Raw genomic sequence first — 16751 nt, 5'->3', positions numbered from 1 at the left:
GTATACATAACAAATAAATCTTAAAAAAAAAATCTAGACCAGGTAGTTATGAAAAGAAGCAAGCAAAGATTTAGGAAATAAAAAGCCCAAACAGTGGTATAGCACATTCCTATCCAAACAATTAAAATGAGAAGGATTTAAAAATAAAGAAAAGAAAAGAAAGAGAACTGACAACAAATTAGTATGTTGGGTAACCGAAGGTGAGCAATTACCTCAAATGCAACACAGAGACAGAGTAACCAAGGCTGGAAAGCATTAAGATAAAGGTGAAGGAGGACACTGGGGGAGACCTGGGTGCACCACCTGTCCATGGAATTCCAGAAAAAAGGAAAAGCAGAGCAGTATTAGAGGAAGACCCTGTTCTCCATGACAAAGTCGAGACCCTGTCTGGTCTCATTCCCACTGAAATTATAGATCAAACAGAACAAATCTAAAAGAAAGAGTAACTACAGAGAGGGAGAGAGGCGGGGGTTGGGGGGAGACTCAGACTGTGCACTGGCAACTACAGAGACAAGACAGAAAAAAAAAGAAAGCATCTTAAAGGCTAAAGCACCAAAGCAAGGTCCTAGGCAGCTGAGAGAGCAGACAAAAAAAAAAAAAAAAAAAAAAAAAAAAAGGAAAAAAAATCATGAAGCCGGCACTGGTGGCGCACGCCTTTTGCCTTTAATTGCAGCCAGCACTCAGGAGGCAGAGGTAGATGGATCTCTGAGTTCGAGGCCAACCTGGTCTACAGAGCCAGTTCCAGAACAGTCAGGGCTACATAGAAAACTCTGACTCAAAAAAAAAGAACAAAACAACAGCAGCAGCAACAAAGGAAGGAAGGAAGGAAGGAAGGAAGGAAGGAAGGAAGGAAGGAAGGAAGGAAGGAAGGAAGGAAGGAAGGAAGGAAGGAAGGAAGGAAGGAAGGACGAACTGTGCAGTGGAGCATGGGGTGAATATCGGATGTGGGGTTACTGGAGAAGCCATAGAGAGGAAATACCTGAACGAATACCAGGAACCCACTGGGTAGGCAAGGCAAGGCAGAGAGGGTACAGAGGAGCTGCATGGCAGAAGCTGGGAACAGCAATCTAGAACTGCCCAGTAGGATAGTTAAGCTGATTAGATGTGGCAGTCCTTGTCTCACTAGGGAGAAACTGACTGCAATAATGAATGCTTAACTTGACTTCCGATATTTTATAAACCTAGATCCTAGTACTTGGGAGGCAGAGGCAGGCAGATCTCTTCCAGTTCGAGGCCAGCCTGGTCTACAAAGTGAGTTCCAGGATAGCCAAGGCTACACAGAGAAACCTTGTCTCAAAACTAAACATATATATATATATATACATACATATATATATATATACACATACATACATATGTATATATATATATATACACACACACACAAAAGTGAAGTGTTACCTGAGCATTTCCATACTGTACTGTAGAACAGTAGCTCTTGATGTCACTCCTGCAGGCTTCATACAGATCTGGTTCCAAACGAATGTCCTCTGTCTGCAAGAATGAGCCAATGTGGGAAGGGAAGTGATTTTAAGCTAGAGATGTCAATGTATCTTTTAAAAGATTTACTTTTATTATTTTAAATTATATGTAGTTATGCATGCCTGGATGTGGGTCTTTACACACGAATGTAGGGACTTGAGAAGGTCAGAGGTGTCAAGATGCCCTGCATCTGGAATTACAAATAGGCATGAAATATCTGATGGGTGCCGAGAACTAATCTCAGGTCCTCTGGAAGAGTAGCAAGTACTCTTAACCACTAAACTGTCTCTCTGGCCCCTGAAGATGGGATGTTAACAGACTTATTTGTTGACTGGATACTGTCTAGGAATGACCTCTATAGGTGTCAGCAGTGTGGAGAAGGCACTAATTGTCATATGCTCCCCCTCCCCTCCTCAATTGTCTCAGATGGACCTTGTGGGGAGTAACCATGGCCCCCAAGCTGACAGACCTAAATTTAAGGGAAGGAGTTTTATTTCAAGGTAAAGGGATATTCTCTTTCCCCCGTTCTTGAAGGAGCTGAAAAGTGAAGTAGGTAGTTCAGCTGCCTCAGGCAGCCGTCCTGCAGCCAGAGGATGAAACTGATGCCAAGGACAGATGAGTGGACAGTTAAGGTCTTCTGTCCCTGAGGACAGTACTGATCCAATGACTATAAATGCTTTGAATATATCCCAGTTTGGCTCCTAGTGGTATGTGCCAAAAATATATTTTATCATTTAAAACCAAACTCAAAACAGTGAAGAAGCAGCTAATGTCATACAGAAAGATTTTGAACTGTAACTACATCTCATGCTTCACAATGGTAGCAGGAGCCATCTCCCTGTCCCTGTCTCTCTGCAGCTAAGCACTGGTCCTGTTGTCTCTGAAAGCATTACCATCTCCAGCTCCTCCACACGGAGTTGCTTGCGGCACTTCAGTGATACCCGGTGCTCCTTGACTTCCTGCAGAGTGTCGTTGCGCACAGTGGTGCTCAGGCAGATCACTACATCAACCCTGCCGTGGAAGGAGAAGGCATAAGACTATGTGGAGTGGGGCAAATGCCAGGGCACTGGGCTGGAACGGGGCAGGGGGCACATTATGTACCCAGAATTAATTAATTCATATATGCATATTTATATTTGCACACTATGCTTTTTAATGTCTCTCTTGTAATCCTCACTGCTGTTTTCAATAATTTAACTGTCCCTCTTATTAACCATGTTTTGAAAAGACCAGGTTAATATGCCATAATATGGCATATCTGGATGTCAAATAAATACTAAGAATCACCTCATTTAATTGAAAAGGTAAAAGTTCTGAATTTGAAAGGGGAAAAAAAAGGTATGCCAAGATTGGTAGAACTACAGACTAGAAGATATTATATCTATACTCATATTATATTAATATATAATATAGTATACTGTTTCAATTTTTTTCTTAAAACAAATAGGAAAAAAAAAACCAATCAGGGCCTCACAATGTACTCCAGAATGGCCTGGATCTCATACTCTTCCTGTTCAGTCTCCTGAGTTCTGAGATAAAGATGTATGGCCACCCCAAATACCCATATAAATAATTACCATTAATTTCCTACTGTGTCTAATTTACGAATCAAGCTCTGTCATGGTATATAGACAGAGTGGAAAAGGTTACACAGGGCTCGATACCATTTGCAGTCTCAAGCACTTGCTGTGGCTTGTTTATTAGAAACAATATGACCACAGAAAGAACAATGCTATTATCGTTCACATTCTGTGAAACATTCCCTAAAGGTACAGAAAAAAAATAGTCTAAAATGGGGATCTGGTCTCTGTTCATGGAAGGCAAAATGTGTCTAGTAACGACACCCCCCAACCCCAAGAACAACTTGTAAGATTTGGGCAGCTGTGCTGTCAAAACCTCACTGAGGCCTAATTCCCAAGGGAGTTGAGTTAACTTATTTCCAAAAGCTCTACTTCAGTGAGGCTGTGTGGCTTCCTGCAGACACCACACTGGGAGGTGCTGGGAAGAAGGTGACTCAGCAACTTTCTCTTCTCAGGACATCTACACCTGATTCAGAGAGGCAGTCTAAACTGAGTCTGAAAAAAAATATCAAGAATATTCCCATACTGCAGAGGCTTTACTTTTGAGACTATCCATGACCAAATGTGGCTGAGAGGGAGCTGTGGCTATAGCTGTGGCTATAGTCTGTGCAGACAATGCCAGGGTTTGGCTATCTCTGGACCACTACTGCCAGAGAGCAGGAAGTTGCCTCATACCCTACATACTCATTAGGAGGCTGACAGAGACTTCAGGAGGCAGGACAGATCAATTAAGACACGTACTTCTTTTTTATGTTGGGACAAAGTTTTAACACATCCTCCTTGCAGGCCATTTTGAACTTGTAAGAAAATCGAAAATCCTTCATCTGCACCTAAAAGATGAGAAAGAAAATCAGCTCTGCGGCAAACTATGGTTAACAGCAATGGCTAATATTAGCATAAAACTTCCAGAAGTCTGGTCCAGGCTGAGGATGAAACTCAGTTCACAGAGCGTTTCACTAGCATGCCCAAAGCTCTGGGAATGATTCCCAGCTTCACATAAAAACCCGGTATGATGGTACACACCCATAATACCACAGCACAGGAAAATTAGAGGGTCAAAGTCATCCTTGGCTATACAGCAAGGTTGAGGCTAGACTGCTCATGAGAATTTTTCAATCTGCTGAGATCTCATGACTCCCCCTTTACAGCACACTGGTCGTCCTGTCCTTCAAATCACACATCTGGGTTTACTATGACAAAAGTGTTTCTCTGACAGATCTTCACAGTTTCCAAGGGCATTTCCTTTGGGGTTCTATGTGTAGTCCTATTCCTTAGTATCTCCTCTTGCAGTCCTTTCATCCCCCAACTCCTGCCCTGGTTTTGTTTCTCTTCCTTGAACCAGCCCAGATTGTGTAGCCATGACATACACTATACTTGTTCTGGCATCTTTCTTTTACTAGAGTCTAGATTCTAGTATGGCAAGAAATGCAATCATGTGGGCTACACGCTCTGAGCAGTCAATAGCCTCAGCTGACTGACTAATTATCCTTCCTGCACAAAGTGCTTGCTACACCGAACTTCCTTAGCTTCCTTCCTGTTATTACAAACATTATTCAAATGGTAGGTACATCTGAGTTATATGATTTAAAAAAAAGGGGGGGATATGCAGTGTAGGGATTTAGTTCAGTAGAAAACTGCTTGTAAGGTTAGCCGCTGGTTCAACCTCCAGCACACAATGGGGGAAAGAGATAAAGAGAAGAAGACAGTAGAGCAGAAGAGAGGACTCAGGTGCAGTGTACTGAGGTCCATCCAGACGACTGCACAGAACGACACACTCCAGTGATGTAAGCATTAACCAGAGCAGGAGTTGCTTGCTCTGGTCTCTACCCCTCTACAGTGAATGTTCTCTAAGACTACGCCTCTTCTGTCACTGAATGCTAAGGAGCCAAGGAAAGCGCCTGGCCACAGTTGAAAAAGTCACATTTACTGAGAGAAGTGTAAATAGGGCACATAACTGGAAATAATGAGAAGAGCACAATGTCTTGGTTGTTACAAAGCAGGAAGATATTCAGTAATCACCAGCAGCCAAGACAGGAAATGGACTGACCAGCTGGAAGTGAGTGACTCCAATGGCGCACTTCTCATTCATGTCCTTCTGGTGTTTGTTCTGTATCAGACACTCCATCAGGTCCCCAGAATCTATCTGGTTGTCTGCCACATCCTGGGAAAGACAGTACACATTCACTCTATTTGTAATAATTAACAACAGAATCTATAGCGCCATCCATGAAAAATGTGAGGAAGAATGTGAATAGAAGCCTTCAAAAAAAAAAAAAAGAGAGATACAGCATAAATTCTTCAAATAAGCCCAAGAAACCAGGAAAGATAAAAATTCAGCGGCAAATACACGAAGCAAGAACATCCACCCACTGTGAGGACTATTACTTATTTCCTTCTGGGAGGCAGCAGTGGCTTCACGGGTAATACCTAGCTGTCAGATTTTTTTTTTTTAAAAAAAAAAAGAGAAGAAAAAAGGTTTAGGTTAGGTTTCTTTTTCTTTCTTCCTTTCAATGATTTATTTACTTTTATTTTATGTGCTTTGGTGTTTTGCTGACATGCATGTCTATGTGAGAGTGTCAGATCCCTGGGACAGGAACTAGACATTTGTGAGCTGCCATGTGGGTACTGGGAATTGAATTCGAGTCCTTTGGAAAAGCAATCATTGCTCCAGCCACACACACCCCTGTCCCTGCCCGTCCCCCCCCCCCCCCGCCCTGCTTCAAAAACAGGGTTTCTTTATGCTGTCCTGGAACTCACTCTATAGACTAGGCTGGCCTCAAATTCACAGAGATCCGCCTGCCTCTGCCTCCCAGGTGCTGGGGAAAAAGGCGTGCGCCACCACTGCCTGGCTTAGCTGTCAGATATTAAGGGTTACTAAGTGCACTTCACCCCTACAATTTGGGTAAAAAGGGAGCAAGAGATAAAGTAAAAGAAGTCACTTTGCATAGAGATGTAATCGAGACAGCTCGAAGAGGAAGCTACTACCATTGCTAACAATTCCTGAGAAGCAACTCAGCTGTGCCCTGGAATTTCTCTCTCTCTCTCTTTTTTTTAAGATTTATTTATTTTATGTATATGAGTGCTCTATCTGCATGTAGAGGGCATTAGAACCCACTATAGATGGTTGTGAGCCACCATGTGGTTGCTAGGAATTGAATTCAGGACCTCTGGAAGCACAGCCAGTGCTCTTAACCTCTAAGATCTCTCAAGCCTCTGTATCTTTTCTTACAAAGCCACCACACCCACTTTGGCTAGCCACACACCTGCTCATGTGCAGAGTGTACTAACTGCAGGGATCAAGCTCTATAATAATCAAGGTTCCCCAAGCTGTTGGCTCCTCCCTCAATCTATCTACAGTTCCAACTCCCCACCACCAAATTTGCTAAAGCTGGTTATTATTCAAGAGTAGGGTATGCTGAAGACAGGGTGAACCCCACACCCTTGAGGCCCAAAGTCCTATTGAATTTGGTTCTGTTAGTAACCCGTGTTCCCCCAGACATCACTTACATGACAAAAGTTCTGAATTATAGGCTCACAGGCTCTCATCAGCAAGGCTTCTATTTGGATATCCTGTAGAAGATGAAATAGATTAATCACTCTGCTTCACAAAACCAAGCTTAGAGGAAGAAGAAGCTATAGGGGGTGTGTGTGTATGTATTTTCCTCCTATTTGTCTAACTTGTGGCCCTAGCTAGAACTCACAGAGATCCACCCGCTTCTGTCTCCTGAACTGGCATTATAGGTGTGTAGCAGCTGGCATTATAGGCAGGAACCACTGCACCTGGCAGGCAGATCTTTTTATCAACTTGAACGAATGCAGAGGCAGAGATAAGAAAAGGGAGGTAATGTGCTGGGCGGTGGTAGCAATGCCTTTAATCCCAGGACCTGGGAGGCAGAGGCAGGCAGATCTCTCTGAGTTCGAGGATGACCGGGGTTACACGGAAAACCCTGTCTCAGAAAACAAACAAAACAAAAATAAAGGGGAGACGAAACATTTGACAATAATATTAGAGTATGCAAATTCTTTAGAGTTTTTGTTATCTCTGTACTTCTGAAGAGTACTGTCTACACTTATGAGGCTTCTTAATCACAAGTTTTATATTTTAGTAGGCTTCAGGGTATAACAGAGAGAAACAATGAGACAATCTTTCATGTAAAACAAACACTATGAAATGACCTCACTGAAAGAGATTTAGGGATAAGAGACTATCACTGCTTAGACTGCTTTTGAATGGAGTCTGAGACCTGAAGTGCAGTAGCCATCTTTTCTCAAGTGAGAAAAGGTTTAATAAGTGATAACTGGGAAGAAAAACCCAACACCGTGCAGATAGCTTTTCTGGAGCTGTGATAGAGGGGTCAGGATTAAGCACAATGTGCTTCTTTATAAAGTAAACAGGGAAGGATTGACTAGGTTCTTTTGACTGACAGAGCTAAGTAATAACGGCCAGGCTGGGGCAGCACCTTTCCTCCAGGGAACTACTTATCACTTACCTCAGACTCTAACTCGGTGAGGTTGCCCACTATGTCTCTGCATTCCACAGCTAAGTCATCAAGATGGTCCTGGAGGCACTCAAGCTCCTGAACATAAGAAGGCAAGCCTTAGTCTTCAGTCATGGAAGCCAACAAGGGAAGGTGGGACACTGTGTCTGTCTCCTTTGTCCTTGCCTCCCCTTTAAAACCACCTTACTAAACAACAAAGCTTTATCTGATTAAAACTAAGATGTAACATGTTACTTGATAACAGTGATTGAGAAGGCCAAGTACACTGAGGACCAAGAAGTAGCCAGGTATCTTCAAACTGTAAACCTCAGCCTATAAACTTTAGTAGGCTATTCTAAAAAATTAGTTTAAATTTTAAAAATGTAAAAAAAAAAATGTGTAAAATGTTTTGACTGCATGTGTGTCTGTGTGCCACTTGGGGCAGCAGAGGCCCAGAGGGAGTCAGATTCCTTAGAACTGGACTTTCAGATGGTTGTGAGCTACCACACGAGCGATGGAAGACAATCCAGTGCTCTTAACTGATGGGCTATTTCCAAGACCCTTTAACCACATACTATCATACTATTATTATCTAAGGGGTATTTTCTCTTGGCTTTAGAAAATACTAAAGCTGTACTGAGCTGATGCTGCCTTGTACAGCCTTACTATTCACTATGCCTTTCAGCTGCTTAGGATTGTTAGGACAGTTCCAGGTCACTCTCCTAAAGCTACTTCTCAGCAGAGTACTCTGCTAAGAGCTCAGACTCAACATACTGACCACTCTTCAGGACTCTGTTAGAATAGGAGGGAAGACAGGAGAAGGATTGGAGGAATTACAACAGCCAGAATTGGGGAGGGGAATGACTCAAAGGAAAAATGCACCAAGCTTCTGCAAGTAATACACGTAGGTAACAAGGAAAATCTTATCCATGACTCCATTTCTAGGTTTAGTTTCATAGCTGTGGGCCATAATGTAGTTGGGGTTTCTGAAGATTTACCTTATAAAACAGTGTGAAGAAAATCTTTTCTGAGATTCTATATCAACACATTTTTGGTTGTTCTATTAGACAGAGGTAGCAGAAAGCTAAACAACATTTTCTAGTCATTTTCATTAGTCATCAGAGAAATGCAAACCAGAACAACTCTGAGATTCCATCTTACACCTGTAAGAATGTCCAAGATCAAAAACACTGATGACAACTTATGCAGGAGAGGTTGTGGAGAAAAGGGAACACTTCTGCATTGCTGGTGGGAATGCAAGCTGGTACAACCCCTTTGGACGTCAGTGTGACGATTTCTCAGAAAATTAGGAAACAACCTTCCTCAAGACCCAGTAATACCACTTTTGGGTATATATCCAAAGGATGCTCAATCATGCCACAAGGACATGTGCTCAACTATGTTCATAGCAGCTTTGTTTGTCATAGCCAGAACCTGGAAACAACCTAAATGTACTTTGACCAAAGAATGGATAAGGAAAATGTGGTACATCTACAAAATGGAGTATTACACAGCAGGAAAAATAACAATAGCTTGAATTTTGCAGGCAAATGGATGGATCTAGAAAACATTATTTTGAGTGAGGTAACCCAGACCCAGAAAGACAATTCTCACATGTGCTCGCTCATAAGTGGTTTTTAAATATAAAGAAAACCAGCCTACAAATTACAATCCCAGAGAACCTAGACATCAATGAGGACCCTAAGAGAGACATACATGGATCTAATCTACATGAGTAGTAGGAAAAAAACAAGATCTCCTGAGTAAATTGGGAGCATGGGGACCTTGAGAGAGGGTTGAAGGGGAGGGGAGAGACAGGAAGGGGAACAGAGAAAAATGTAAAGCTCAATAAAAATCAATAATAAAAAAAGATTTATTTCTTTCTAAAAATTTTTAGATTTCTTTTAGTCTAAATACATAAGTGTTTTTTTCTGAAAGTATGTATGTGCAACATGTGCATGCTAGGGCCTGTGAAGGTCAAAGAAGGCATAGGATCTCCAGGAACTGGAGTTACAGATGGTTGTGAGCCACCATATATGTCCAGGAATTGAACCTGGGTCCTCTGCAAGAGTAACAAATGCTCTTAACCTCTGAGCCATCTCCCCAGTTACGTTGGCTCTAAACATTACACAAAGAAGGAAAATAATCAGCTCTAATAAAGAAATAATAAAGAAATCATAACATTAAAACATATGAAAAATATAGCTATTCTTACATAAAAGCAAAAAAAGAAAAGCAAATGAACAGAGACCTCTGGTGGGTTTCTTCTAGAAAGAACACTGAAAATATAACAAATCACACCAGCAAACAATGAATTGTACCACAGGGAATTTACACAAATATGAGTCACTACATTCTGATTATAGGAAGCAAATGGAAGCTCCATCACTAACCTGCCCGGTCTCTGTTTTCTCACTGCACCATTTCCCAAGGTCTATCAGGCACTTATCCTGGAGGGCAGGATCCAGCTTAACATCCATGGCACGCTGGTGTAGGATCCTTTGTACTTCAGCTCGGCATTCTCGTGAAAGCTAAATTGGAAAGAATGAGCAAAAGACTTTAAAGCTAGAAAAATAAACACATAAAGTTCCTAGACAGAACAAATCTGTTATCACCAAACTAGTAACTAGCCCTGTCATTTACTTCCCAAACTTTAAACCAAATTTTATTTTCTAGAACAAGAATTAAATTCTTTAGGGAGCTACTGAATTTCTCCAAGCAGTTATACAGCCAGCATTTTCCATTAAACTATACCTATGGTGTCCTTTTCTGACAGTATCCTGAAAAAAAAAAAAGAGTGAACTATATCTGTTCAAAGTATGGTTTTGTTTAGCAACATAATATTGCTACTCCATTGAGTATATGATATTAGATCTGATTCAGGCAAGATCTACACATACATGTAGGCAACGACAGAACATCAATTGCATAGCCAGGGGTGTATATTATAGACATTATATAGACTGAGCAGAGGGTGAACAGGTAGATACCAATACTTTTGGATGTCCATAAAAACACACACCTGAGGCAGGTATAATTTCTTAGGGGGCATGGGGATTCATTTTATTTTATTTTTTTAAATTATATACATTTATTTATTTATTTATTTATTTATTTATTTATTTATTTATTTGTGCCTGTGCATTTAGTAATTGTGCAAGTGCCATGGCATATGTGTGATCAGAAGACAACGTATAGGAGTCAGTTCTTGGTTTCCACTACGTGGGTTATGAACTCAGAGAAAAAGGCTCGGCAACAAGCACGTTTCCCCACTGAATCAGGCCCCAGGAGCTCCCTTTCAGAGTCACAGAATATTGACAACATGTGTACAGTACTGTGAATGTAACCAGTACTAATGATTTTTTCTCCCTTTAAAGGGCTAATTTTATGTTATGTGAATTTCAGTTCAACTTTGTAAGAAGTATTTTTTAAAGCTCACGCAAAGGGTATGTTAGATGGTTCAGTGGGTAAAGGCAGCTGTGCTGGGCCTGATGATCCCTGGGACTCAAATGGTAGAAGAAAGAAACTTCTGCCAGTTGTTTAATGGCATCTACATGCATGCTAAGAAAACCTGAAAAGTTATCATAAGGGATTCTACTCCTTTAAAGAGGGGGGGGGTGTATTTATTTGGTATGTATACAGCGTTCTGCCTGTATGTGACCCTGCAGGACAGGCCAGAAGAGGGCACCAGATCTCAATCCAGGTGGGTGTGAGCCACCATGTGGTTGAAGGGAACTAAAGGCAGGACCCCTGGAAGAAGCAGTCAGTGCTCTTGGCCTCTGAGCCATCTCTCCAGATCCATATTCTTTCTTTATTTACAAGAGAAAGAACCTCCTGCTGTTGTGACTAACCAAATACCAGGATATGGGAACATCTGTGGCCAATGAGAAATACTGTTTTCTGATACAAAAGAATAAAAATAAGAATAAAAAACTAGGCCAGACATTTAGCAATTGAAGTATGACACTTTCTAATTGTATCTCCTGGATTTGAATCCTAGACAGTCTAGGCTCAGAAGTACTTTACCTATCTGTACTCAGATATGTAAAGCTCTAACACGGCTACAATCTGTAACATGTGCAGACATGATATCCAATAGGGTCTCAGGATGACAGCAAGCAGTATGCTATGTGGTACCGGAAGAGAGCTAAGTTCACACAAACATTTCACCAAAGGGTGGCAACTGGGGCAGGGAAATGCAAAGAAGCTGGTATTGAAGCTTCCACTCCAACTTGTGCGTTGTCAGAGAGATCTCATTAATATAAAGCATTTGTGTTTGGCTGCCAAAGGCAGAAACCTAAAGAGCCACTTGTATCCTGGCTAAAAGCTTCTAATGGAACTTTAAGGCTAAATAAAGTTAGAACAGCAGAATTTAATTGTCCATTTGTGATTTGTAATTCGGAAATTTAGAGAGAAAACCCAGAAATGAAAAAAAAACAAAGCCAACACACAGGAAGGAAGCTGGTGGACAACTGTAGCAGCAGGGATACTCATTGAATGATTATGTTTCTAGTAGTACAACACCCTCCCACCCACCACATACACCAGAAAGGCTTCCTAGTGACGACAGAAATCAGAACAGGTAGAAAACAAACGGCATTAGGAGGAAACCAAAGTTGATAGCATACCCTCCTTCCTTGTTCTTCTGTACGGTAGGCATGTCTGTATAAGCAGGAAAACACAGCTCCAGGAGGCATAAGTTCACTGGTCTCATTCCAACCATGGGTATGGCAAAGGCGAGAAGCATCTCCCTGGCATTTCCGGTATAAAACAGGGTCCAGCCTATAAGGTTAAGAGTGGAAAAAGAAGCACTACTTTGCATATTTTCCTTCTCATGCATGCTAAGGGCTTCCCCCTCCTCCCCCAGTGACAGGGCTTCTCTGTAGCTTTGGAGCCTGTCCTGGAACTAGCTTTTGTAGACTAGGTTGGCCTCAAACTCACAGAGATCCACCTGCCTTTGCCTCCCGAGTGCTGGGATTAAAGGTATGTGCCACCACCGCATGGCCAGATTTTGCTGTTTTTTAGGTTTACTTTTTTTCCCCCTCTTTTAGACAAGGTCTCATATAACTCAGGCTGGCTTAGAAGCTACTGTGTAGCTGAGGATAAACTCTTTTTTCGAGACAGGGTTTCTCTGTAGCTTTGGAGCCTGTCCTGGAACTAGCTCTTGTAGACCAGGCTGGCCTCAAACTCACAGAGATCCGCCTCCACTTCCTAAACTGAGATTTCAGGCATAAGCAGCCACACCCCACTCTGAATGCCACTCACAAAGACACAATAGTCAACTTAGAGAAATTTGTTAACCTTCATATAGAAGACTTCTAGTCTCCCTCAAAGATGTCACTGTGGCTCTGTAAGGTACCTACTTTTTCTGTAAGACTCAGCAGCCCAGGCAGCAGAGTAAAACTAGGTTTGTTAGCCTAGGCAATCTTTCATTAAGTACTTTCTCCTAGGATGAATGCGGTGCAACCCTATCTGATATACTAGCTTCAAAAAAAGATGGGAAATGACAGGAAAAACACTCAACAACAAAGATATTCTCTTCACCCTCTTATGGAAGAGGGAGTAGTGGTTAATTTGTCTGAAGATTGCTTATCAAATCATAAAACATTTAACTTTGAATCATCTCAAGACACTGTGGATCATGTATTGAACCTGCTTCTTTTCTTCAAATCAAGGGATACCTGATTGCTCACATTCTATTGTCAACTGCAGGAGACCTATTTAATGGAAGGAGAGAGGCTAGCATTAAGCTTTTAGTAGATTATGAAACACATTTTTAAATCATAGGAGAAAGAGCTAAGAGGAGAAATCACTGTTTCCTTTGATCCTTTCCATACCAATTTCTTTATCTGAAACAGGGTCTTGCTATGCAGTCAAAGGCAGTCTTGAACTTGCAATATTTCTGCTTCAGTCTCCATTATACAATTATGCACTCATGTGTCATAATGGCTGGCCTTCCCGACTAATCTATAAATATACATCAAACCTCAAGTAACCATTTTCCATTGACACATGTGAACAAAACATAAATTAATCATCAAGAAAGAGTAAAGACCACAGTACAGTGGTTCAAGTAAGTTAAACAGGAAGCTGCTGAGTGTGGGAGACAGATGCAGCAGTAGAACCCAGAGTCAGCAGAACTGGAGAAGGAAAAGAAAAAGAGTAGAAAGAACAGCTGAACACAACCAAAAAACTACAGTGATTCTATCTGTATGTAGAGAGCACTACCCTAGTTCATCCTTTCTTTTTATTCTGCTAACAGGATGAGAGAAGGATTAGAAAATCAAACTGTCATTTATGCGCTATCTTTTTAGAGTCAAAGCTGAAGATACTCTTGCTGTCTGCATAGGTACCTGGACTCACTCTCAATAGATGTTTGGAGTATCAGGAATGGTTTGAGTCCAGCTTCCACAGCTGTGGTGAATAGGAATGTTTAGCACCCTACAGACTGGCAGGGGTTGACTCTGCTTTTAGGTACTGCTCTAGAAGTAGTAAGTAGGTTTTCTGGGGATAGTTAGCTATGCCAGAATTTGAAAAATTTGTTAATTTGTTATTGATTACCATAAAACAGAAAAGTGGGGTATGGAAACACAGTTTAGTAGGAGTGTATACTCTAAGAATGTAGCCCTGGGTTTAAAAACACATATGGGCTGGTGAAAAGGTTCCACGGTTAAAGCACTTTATGGTGCAAGTCTGGTGACCACAGTTTGATCCTCAGAGCCTATGTAAGAGTGGAGGGAAAGAACTGACTCCATCAAGCTGTCCTCTGACTCTCACATGCTCACTGAGGCAAACAAATTCACACACACTATGCAGCAGAACACTCTAGTCAACTATTAAATTCTTTTCTATATGCACACCTATCCATTTGATACTGACCACACAAAGAGGCAGAATAAGGCACTGCCTTCCACCTGTTTTAAAATACTCACTTCCAATCCCGAGAGATAAAATACTGCAGCTCTAAGAGACGATGTTCACAGTCTTCCACCATTTTCTCTGTGTATAAATGTTCCATCAGACACGAAAGAATCCTGGTTATAACAGAGGTGAAATTGCAAAGAAAGAGTCACTCTGGTGACAGGCTCCAGAACTCTTATTTCAAGACAGTATTTCCCTAGGGTGACATGATTTATTTTTCTGAGAATCACAAAATTAATTGAACTTGACAGTAACTATTTCTTCTACCAGCTTTAAGTCATTTTGCACTTCAAGTTCTGCATGCTTAAGTCTGTGTAACAGCTTTGTTTTTAATCATTTACTATGAAAATTTTCCAATAAATACAAGAGTAGAAAGAGAAAAAGTGTACTGATCACGTTTCCTCCTTATAGCTTTTGTGAACCTATAGCCAAATTTGTTTAAACTCAGTATCTCTTGCTGATAACTGAAGCAATTCTCAGTAAATACTTTATCCTATTTCTCTAAAATTTGTTATCATTACCATATCCACAGCAATAACAAAAAGGTACATCTATTTATTTTCATATAAAATAAAATACTATTGTCCCCCCTCAAATATTTTCAACTATCTCATGTCTACTTAAATATTTGTTCAAATCAAGACCCAGCAAAGAGCTACACATTGTACTTAAAGTGTAAGAGATGAAGAGATATGTCAGTGTTTAAGAGTACTGATTACTCTCCAACAGGACTCAGCCCAATTTTCAGCACCCCATAATTGCTCTGATTCCAGGCAATCTGACACCCCCTTCTTGCCACTTTGTGTTGTTAGCAGGCAAGCAAGCAGTGCAGAAACATGTATGCTGGGAAAACACCATACACATAAAATGCGTTTCCTTCTTTCCCTTTTCCCTTTTCCGGTTGACATAGTTATTACTCCATAAACATTCCCATTCTAAGTATCCAAGCATCTACCTCCTTCACCAACATAAACACTTTAAGCAAGAATGCCGTTTTAATCTCCCCTGCAGTGTGAGCAGCAGCAGCTTCCACACAAACGAATGATGGTAAAGCTGGACGGCACTGACTTTTTATTGTCAGACACTGCCAGATGCAAGCTGTGAAGAGTATGTGAGCCGGCAGTGGTAGCACATGTCTGTAAGCCCAGCACTCGGGAGGCAGAGGTAGGCAGGCAATCTCTGAGGTGGAGGCCAGCCTGGTCTACAAAGTGAGTTCCAGAATAGCCAATACTACAAAGAGAAACACTGTCTAAAAAACTAAAAAAACCAAAGACAAACCCCAACAAACAAACAAAAAAGTTACATAGAACAGAAAACCTGTTCTTACTTGCAATCTAGTTTTAGGAATTGTTTTCACATCATATGGAATAAAACAAATGAACATCAAATATTTCATATTAAGTCAAGCATTTAATTAGCTTTCTGATATCTTGGATAAAATGCCACTACTCAGTTTGCCCATGTCCACAGCTTTGAAATATCACATCTTGTCTTCAGTCTCAATTATGATGAACTGCTTCCTGGTGATTTAAGTAGCCAATGTAAGAAAGGATGAAAGGGCAGAGGAGCAGTGTACAAGGTCACACTACCTTGAGTGCCTTTGCATTATAAAAAGTTACTCAGGGGGCTGGAGAGATGGCTCAGAGGTTAAGAGCACTGATTGCTCTTCCAGAGGTCCTGAGTTCAATTCCCAGCAACCACATGGTGGCTCACAACCATCTATAATGAGATCCGGTTCCCTCTTCTGGCATACAAACATACATGGAAGGAATGTTGTATACATAATAAATAAATAAATCTTAAAAAAAAAAAAAAAAAAGTTACTCAGTGACCAAGAGAGATTCATGTACAGCACACTGTCAACAAGTATCATCACAGTTTGTCCCTTCATCATGGATGAGGCATATCAAAAGTCTCAATTTCAATATTAGTTTTAACAAAACTTTGGTATGTGTCACTGTTCAACAAAATTTCAGTCAAGATGTTAAAGCTACTCAGAAGTCATTTGAGGGAGTGTTCTCTGTGCTGCCAAATCAAATACAATACGGACAGTGCTACAAGCAAGAGAACCTACATTGGGTCTCCAGACCGTATGTGTTTGCAGGCCGTCTGTATTACAGATTCACAGGCTTCATTCAAAGCTCGATCAATGCGGTAATCTGCACCAGGGTCAGTCTCCTGAATCAGTGTCTGAAGCTGGGTTGGGGGAAAAAAAAGGTGATTAAGGCACAGAGAAGAGGAATGTCATATCATCAGATGCTCGGTCCAGCACATCACAACATAATCTAAA

At 41.1% G+C, this 16751-nt stretch overlaps 1 protein-coding gene across 1 annotated transcript in view; it reads right to left on the bottom strand.

Moving 5' to 3' along the window:
- Glg1 (golgi glycoprotein 1) overlaps positions 1 to 16751 on the bottom strand; it is an 85829-nt gene that overhangs the window by 15746 nt on the left and 53332 nt on the right. The window contains exons 9-18 of the mRNA XM_075977312.1: positions 16536 to 16657; positions 14473 to 14574; positions 12169 to 12322; positions 9934 to 10071; positions 7553 to 7639; positions 6570 to 6632; positions 5110 to 5223; positions 3804 to 3892; positions 2376 to 2493; positions 1402 to 1494 (exon numbers count right to left, since the gene is read on the bottom strand). Of these exons, the coding sequence (XP_075833427.1) occupies positions 1402 to 1494; positions 2376 to 2493; positions 3804 to 3892; positions 5110 to 5223; positions 6570 to 6632; positions 7553 to 7639; positions 9934 to 10071; positions 12169 to 12322; positions 14473 to 14574; positions 16536 to 16657 (1080 nt within the window). The remainder of the gene's footprint in view (positions 1 to 1401; positions 1495 to 2375; positions 2494 to 3803; positions 3893 to 5109; positions 5224 to 6569; positions 6633 to 7552; positions 7640 to 9933; positions 10072 to 12168; positions 12323 to 14472; positions 14575 to 16535; positions 16658 to 16751) is intronic.

The sequence above is a fragment of the Microtus pennsylvanicus genome, chromosome 6, assembly GCF_037038515.1.
Source record: "Microtus pennsylvanicus isolate mMicPen1 chromosome 6, mMicPen1.hap1, whole genome shotgun sequence".
Lineage (NCBI taxonomy): Eukaryota > Metazoa > Chordata > Mammalia > Rodentia > Cricetidae > Microtus > Microtus pennsylvanicus.
Note: the sequence above shows the minus strand (reverse complement) of the source record. Positions and strands in the feature narration are given on the sequence as shown.